Source organism: Morone saxatilis, unplaced genomic scaffold (assembly GCF_004916995.1).
Source record: "Morone saxatilis isolate NCDOM2014 unplaced genomic scaffold, NCSU_SB_2.0 Contig2, whole genome shotgun sequence".
NCBI classification, from domain to species: Eukaryota; Metazoa; Chordata; class Actinopteri; family Moronidae; genus Morone; species Morone saxatilis.
In genome coordinates this window covers 5779557-5787046 of record NW_023339762.1, presented here as the reverse complement: position 1 = coordinate 5787046, position 7490 = coordinate 5779557, and the positions used below count along the sequence as shown (strand labels likewise).

The 7490-nt window shown below is 41.5% G+C and overlaps 2 protein-coding genes across 2 annotated transcripts in view; both read right to left on the bottom strand.

Moving 5' to 3' along the window:
• LOC118330618 (bromodomain-containing protein 1-like) overlaps positions 1–1488 on the bottom strand; it is an 11931-nt gene extending 10443 nt beyond the window's left edge. The window contains exon 1 of the mRNA XM_035665242.1: positions 1190–1488. The gene's annotated coding sequence lies outside the window, so the exon portion shown is untranslated. The remainder of the gene's footprint in view (positions 1–1189) is intronic.
• Positions 1489–1795: 307 nt separating this feature from the next.
• ftsj1 (FtsJ RNA 2'-O-methyltransferase 1) lies at positions 1796–6574 on the bottom strand. Its single transcript, XM_035665717.1, has 11 exons — positions 6529–6574; positions 5863–5993; positions 5615–5684; positions 5302–5413; positions 5043–5121; positions 4898–4950; positions 4773–4826; positions 4313–4415; positions 3796–3879; positions 3330–3433; positions 1796–2523 (listed from the first exon to the last, which is right to left on the bottom strand). The coding sequence occupies exons 2-11, from the start codon at positions 5981–5983 to the stop codon at positions 2350–2352; spliced, it is 954 nt and encodes a 317-aa protein (XP_035521610.1). The 5' UTR covers positions 5984–5993; positions 6529–6574; the 3' UTR covers positions 1796–2349.
• Positions 6575–7490: the final 916 nt, after the last annotated feature.

Below are 7490 nucleotides of genomic sequence, written 5' to 3'. Positions count from 1 at the left end.
ATATGTTGGTCTTTATCTGTATCCTCCTGTACATTTGTTCTCTACACCCACTATAAAAACAGTGACAGTTACTGAAAACCAGAGCCGAATCCCACCAGATCTGCAACTATTTCTTTATTACATTAAATGATTGATTATTTTCTTGATTAACTGATTACTCCTTAGATTTATAAAATGTCAGCACATAGTAGAAATGCTACCAGCCAATATCTGCTGGTCCCCAACCTAAATAATGTCAAAGCTTTTTGCTTAGAAAACAATTCAAACAGTTAATCTACGTTTTAAAACGTTACTAATTAACAATTTCACACAAATCATTGATGTATCCTGTAGTAACATCACACTTCCTCTCACGGTATAGTGAGAGCTGCTGCTGGAAACAAATTCCTGCTAAGTGTCAACATACTTGGCCAATAAAGTTGATTCCGATCCGATGTGGTGCAACTAAAACTAGAAACAGGATGCAACTACAATTGCACTCTCCTCCCAGGCACACATGGGACAGCTAGTGGCTTTAAAGCTGCAGCCCCAGTGTCTGTCAGTGCAGCTTTAATGTGTGAGATCAACACGCTTCACCCGCTGGCTGCAGTCAGTACAGGGGGCGGAAACAGCCCGGTGCGATAACGTCCACTGGATGAATGAAGGATAAGGCAGCACACCTCTGCACCGACTACAGCGAGCCTACCAGCGGCTCAGCCAGCCCGACGGAAGCCGCTGAGAGCTGGTCGTTGTTGAGTATGGTCGGCTCACAGCAGCTGCAGCTTCACCGCGTCCAGTTTGTCTCTGACTGTGTTGAACGGAGGCTGCTAGCGACGGCTAGCGTTAGCTCCTCTCAGCCGAACCGTAACGTTGATCTGTGGCATCGATCGGCCTGATCCACTGTTAGGAATCAAACACAGCTCTGCCCCGGGAAACACACCGTCCGGGGGTGTCCTCCTTTGTCGCGGCGGCCTCTTTGGTCGCCGGTTAAACGCATTAGGACACTCCGTCCACAAACCGGGCTAACGTTAGCCTGCTAGCATTACACCTAAGTGAGGGGGGAGGAAATATGGCAACCAACACAAGAAACTGCCTCGATTGGAAAAGGTGGCTTTTCCCCAGAGCAGCGCGGATTGGTTTTGAATTCAAACCGCTCCAGAAAGTAGGGGCTGATATTAAAGAGGCGAGGGCAGACAGAGGCTGAACTTACCTTGGTATTTTCACGAATTGAGCTTATAAAAACAGCAGCAATGGCGGCGCGGCCTCCGGAGCGAAGCGACAGTTAAATCCACATCCAGTCCGCTCACCCAACGGCGGCCGCGGCTCGCGCTGAACCCGGTTAAACTTGAAAGTAACCGACAGGTATCCAGGGCGACGGAGCCGGGTCCTGGTGTGACACTGTGATCAGGGTAAACACTGATCGATAGGACTGTTTGTGAGCAGTTGGAAGTGGCAGAGCTCAGCAACTGCCCGAGCTTCTCTTCCCCCAACAACAATGCGGTTGTGTGAGCCTGTGCGCCGTGACGTCACCGCGTACAAAGGAAACCAGGAAGTCGCCACGGCCTTTGGGTGGGTGGGTTTCTGTATCTATGGGGTTTACAGTAGGAGCACTATTTAGGACAATAAATGACATTTCAAAATCATTAAAATGAAATATTGTGATAACATCTATTCACTATGGTAATCCCATATGAAATATGAGAGTATATAAATGACATAAAAACCTGTAAAGATGTTATAGAGTTGTTCGTAGAAGGTAAATGGAACACCTGGTAAAGGGATTTGATAGGATAAAAATAACTCTTTACAAGCTTTATTTTAAAGTCACCTTTAATGTTTAAATTCCAGGCAGGTAAATCTTTGTAGGAAAGAGAACTTAAAAATCGTCAATAGCTCCAAATCCACTAAGCTACCGGTAACTCACGAGCCAAAGAGAGCAGCAATAAACACTAGATGGCAGCACAATGAGGGGGTTTATAGTGAGACTTCCTTACAACTTGATGTTGTGTACAAAAACACAATTCAGAGTTTAACGACTCTTACAGTTCATGTAAACCACAGTGCTGGTTCGCCTTCAAGAAATGACTTTTAAAATATGTTTACACTTCTTCGGACTGATGGAGGAAGGATCTGTCACAAAATACTCCAGATAAAATCAGGCAAAACAATAAAAACATACTCCCCCGATTGGAAAAACATCCAGTAGGCTAAACATGTCCTGGTCCTATCTCTGTACTGGATGCAATGAAAAGGATATCCATCTTCTCATGACACAGAAGAGACTTTCCCAAAATGCCGGTCCTTTAATGATAACTGGGTCCTCTTTCTCCTGCTGTTTATTTTTCCACCAATCAGCAGCAGTCAGACGGATCAGGTGGACTCAGCTGGTGGTTCAGTTTCGTCTTGACTCTGGTTGGGACAGTTGGACAGAGCGTCCTCTCTGGACAGCAGGTTGTTTTTGCGGAGGTGGCAGGCCTGTTGATAGGGGGGGCGTATGGGCGGCTGGGTGGGGGGAGTGTACTGATACTGTTTACCAGCATCCAGCTGAAGAAGGAAAACAGTGAGAAACATGGAAAGCAAGTGTGAGATTGTGTTTGTGAAGAAAAGAAAAATATTGAACTACATGCATCACTCTGAAACAAGAATCCCTAAAATACCCAGGTGTTTGGTAACCAGAGAGCCTTTAATTTGTCCTTAATTAACCTTAAATCACCTTAATTAATAAATTATGGTACATGACTTTCCCCTTCATCCACACATTAGTTAGAAATATTCAACAAACCCATTAAAAGGGGCCATATTACACTTTTTGCTTTAGTGTGTTGTACAGATATTTTGTGCATGTAAAAGGTCTAAAAAGTGACCAAAACTCCACAACAAAAGGAATTACTCCAATAGAAAACACTGCTCCTGCAGTGCTTGAAACTTCTCGTTTGTATTCAGCCTTTTCTTCCGTTTTTCTATGACATCATAGAGAAACACAGCACCACCTATAGGCTAGGTGAGAGTCCAGCCCCGCTGACTGAAACCCAGTGAATCTACCTGGCTGTCTGCCATTGTTTCCTCTGTAATGTGATTCCGCTAACAAAAAGATGTGAAAGCTACGAACAAAGAACGCCAGTTTCTCTGTTGTGGGAACCAACACAAACTTCATCTACTCCCACTATCTGAGGAAGTGAAGACCCAGTGGATTCACTTTATTTTTGATAGAAATGTGTCTAAGTTAGCTTGCTCATAGCTAAAAATAGTTTCAATTTCAAAGACTCAATTTCACAGTGAAAATAAATATGATAACCACAACTGTAAAAAACAATGAAAATGACTAGGAGGATAAGCTTGCATTTCCTCACCTGCAGAGGGTAAGTTCTGTCTGAGTCGAAGGCACTGAGATCCCCACATGCTAGGAAGGGAACGATGACACGGTTCGGACCCTCTAACTGGTTAAAGTCCACATCTGAAGGACAGAGACCAGAACACAGACTGAGGACAGACAGAGGAGAACTAGGACATGCAGGGAAATAAAAGAATGATCCAAATTGGAGTTATGATACTGAAACAGTTACGATTACTCAAAATTAAACAGCACCACCATTGTATTATAAAAACACCATTATGATCAGATACCAATATGCAAATGACTCCTCACCAACAAGGTGTGTCTCTAGTAATAAGAAGCAATAATGTTTCTATCTTACACCACCTCCAGATTCGGTCTGGATGATCCAGTGGCACTGTGATTATAATCTGTACCTGCATTACTTGATCCAGATCAGATATTCAGACACAGACCACATATGGAAAAGGGCTCCTAGTTACCATAGGAATGATCCAGCAGAGGGTTGGACATGTTGGGGACGTAGCCGTCAGGAGGAGAGTAATTCTGACACACCACAAAGGCCTCTGCACACAGACAAATGTAATATGTCAACAGAGTTTATGCAAACACAATGGGTTCAAATGGAAATGAATTTGAAATGCATTTTTACCTTCCTCGTCTGGTAAACCTACTTTGAAGTATGTACCTAGGTTTACGTAATCTGAGTGAAGGGCTAAACTACAATTTAAAATGTCCAAGACAACATGTATTATTTCCAGGATATCTGGTCATTTTAATCACTTTCCAGGGTTTGCAATGACTAGAAATCCGGTCTCTAAATTTCTTTGAGAGGTTTGAGATTATTTTGTCAAACATTCTGATTTTATTACTTCTACTTCTTCAATTCTGGGACTGTAGCCCATAGTAGCACAGTTTAGAATGTACTGTACAATTGATCACTACATGAGCTGGGGGTGGGGTTCATCTTCTGTTTGAGCTGCGTGATTGGTGACTCACCGATGCTGGAGTTCCTGCTGCTGCGAGGCTTGGCGCAGGTCACACCACTGAAGAAGATCTTCAGCTGAGAGTACAGCAGAGTCACGTCTTTACCTCTGAAGATCTGAGACACACAGGACAGGAAGGGGTTAATACAGTCGGATTTGACAGTGTACATGGCACACAGCAACTATTTACACTGTACTAGTTATCCAGTAACAGGATGAGTTTTCAGGCCAGTGATTATGGTTTTGAAATTCTGCCAGCAGTTGCTAGGCAACCAGTGGAGACGCCAGGAACGTCCTGGCCAAGAAATAGTTTGGCACATAACCTCTGTGTTGTGATCTCGTGAACACTACCAAAGTCACAAACGTAAAAGGCATAAACATATATACACACATATTTATAAAAACACACACACACAGAATGAATTAATTAAGTGCATTATATATAAATCATATGAAGAAAAGTTAAGACTCACCTTGGCCACAAAAGTCCCTCCAGGTTTCAGGACGTGAGTTGTGATGTTCAGAGCCTGAGACACAAACAGCTGTCAGCATGACATCACAGACCGACAGGTGAGTAAAAAGACAACTCTGTACTTACAGCCAATAGGAGCTGAGCCTGGATGTACTCATCCACATCATGGAGCCCGGTTACTATGAAGACAGAACAAAAAATAAATAAACTGAATAAAAACTTTCAAAAGGGAGATGGGAGAGACTTGACAGGCAGGAAGTGAGCATCTCACCATCTGGAGCTCCGTCACACACTACCAGATCCGCCGGCTGACCCTCAAAGTGACGGATTATCTCCTGAGCGGTCGACACCTGAAAGGAAGAAGACGCAGGTCATGTTTCTCCCCGCTGCACGTCTTGTGTTTCAAGTGTGTTTAACGAACAACAAAGTTCCAGATATACGTCATTGAAAAGGCAACGGCAGGACGACTATATTATTTTTATCATCTGTTTGGGAGCAGAGTGATTAGAGTTTATTCATCATGTCCTCACCTTGGTGATGTCTCCCTGGATCTGAGTGACTCCTGGCAGAGGAGCCATTGCCTGCAGGTCCACCGCCACAATCTTCACCTCCTCAGCCCCCTCACCTTTCTCCTCCTGCCCTCTGAGTGCAAAAAACAAAACAATGAAGGTCTAACTGAAATGATCTGCACCCCACAGGAAAACATCTCTATAACTCTGGATTTAAAATATTTTATTTTATTGTTTTATGAAAATACGATTAAATTGTAGCCACATAGAGGATTTCTGTCCAGGTTGGTATATTATGTTCATTTAAAAATAAAAAACACAAAAAAAGCAAAACCTGAGTTTCCGACTGAGCACCTGACTCCAGCTGCCAGGAGCTGCACACAGATCCACTGCTCTGTTCACACCTGAGAGAGAGAGAGAGAAAGAGAGAGTAAAATAATTTTTACCAAATCAGGCATTTATTAAAATACATAAGAACAAGGTAGGTAGGGGACCTGTTAGGTGTCTGATGCCCATCCTCTAATTATCCCCCCATGGATGGACAGAAGGTGTGAACAGAGACGTGTCTCCGGTTGCTCTCACCTGTGAACAGACTGAACTCGTGGTCAAGCTGCAGCAGCTTGAAGGCGCTCCTCGCTCTCCAGCCCTCTTCTTTGGCCAGACGGTAGTAAATGTCCCTCTTGTCTTTGGAGGAGCGACCCATCCTGACCCCTCTGATGGAAACACACACGCACAAGCCACATTTATACTGCTTCCTCATTGACTATTTTAACTCATTTTATTCTCATTTTTGTTTCTCAGTGAATGCAAATACTAGTTCCAACACTGCAAAATATATTTAAAGCATCAACCAAATTACACCGTCATAAACGAATGTCAGAATGAACTCTTCATATAAACCTTATGTGACAATGAGTGGTGTTTGGTTTATTTTTTGTTAGCCGAATTTAAGAATGTCTCTAAATGTGTCTAAAACATATTTAGTTATAATTTAATGAGCACTGTTATCGTGCTGCAGACCGGTTAAAATGATCAAATAGGCTTTTTAAACGGAGTTTGACGCGAGGTGCGCAAGAAACGGCTTATTTCATTGCTGTCTGAGCTTATTATCTCATGTTAGGTCAGCGTATGTCTCTCGGTTAAATATATACACAGTATACTAAACAATACATGTAAAATACTAACACAATATCTCATTTAAACAGAGTTGATGAACAATTTACACCGTTTACAGTCTGTTTCACATACTGTTCACGTGCTGTTCCGGTGTTGACGATGGAAGGACCCCTGTCGATAGCTGTCCCTGAAGCGCCTGTTCAAAATGAGCAGGAACAGGATGCCCCCCCAAACCCACCATCTGTGCTAAAAGATTAAATATTCAGACGTTTAAATAATACTTATAATTGAATATGTATTTCAAACAATGATTTCGGTCTCTACACTTAACCGTATTTCTAACGTAATTGCACACGTCATAAACATCATAGGCAATGCGATAATCCAAAAAAGACAAAACAATATATAAAAAGGACATCAAATCTTAACCAATAACCTATATTTAAATTATTTTGAAATTGTATTTTAGTGTTTTTCCTTTCACTTTCCAGTGTTTCCGTGTTTCTGTCTTCTCAGCAGCGGCCACACGGTGTCTCTGCAGACACATCAAACTGCTTTCTACAACGACTAAAATAATGTCAATTCATGTGTCAGAGGAAAAATACATTTTTATTTTACTCCATGAAAGAAGAAACAAAAGAAAATATTTAATTTCCTTTAAGACTTATTATTTATTCACCCATCCACTGTATTATTTATATTTGTTTTTTTTTGTAGCATAAAGTAGTAGTAGCTAACTTAACTTCGTCATACTGTGTTGTAAAACTATGAATAAATAATAAATAATAACTTAAAAAAGCTCATACTGAAAATGGGATTTTATTAGAGGACATACAAATGTAATTTGTTTTTTTTAAATTTGGTTTTAATGCCACTTATTTGAACACTATGAACCAGAAGATAATAATTCTTGTGTTATTTTTCCATTATATAAACATTGAAAATTAATTTTTTTAAAGTGAGGTTAGTGTTATGGACCTTTAAGGGATTCATTCGTTGATTCTCAGAAGTGTTGATTAAGGGAGTGTTCTACCCATTTTGTGCACTGTTCACAGGATTATTAAATGGTTATGTCATGGTGGTTATTTAGCCGA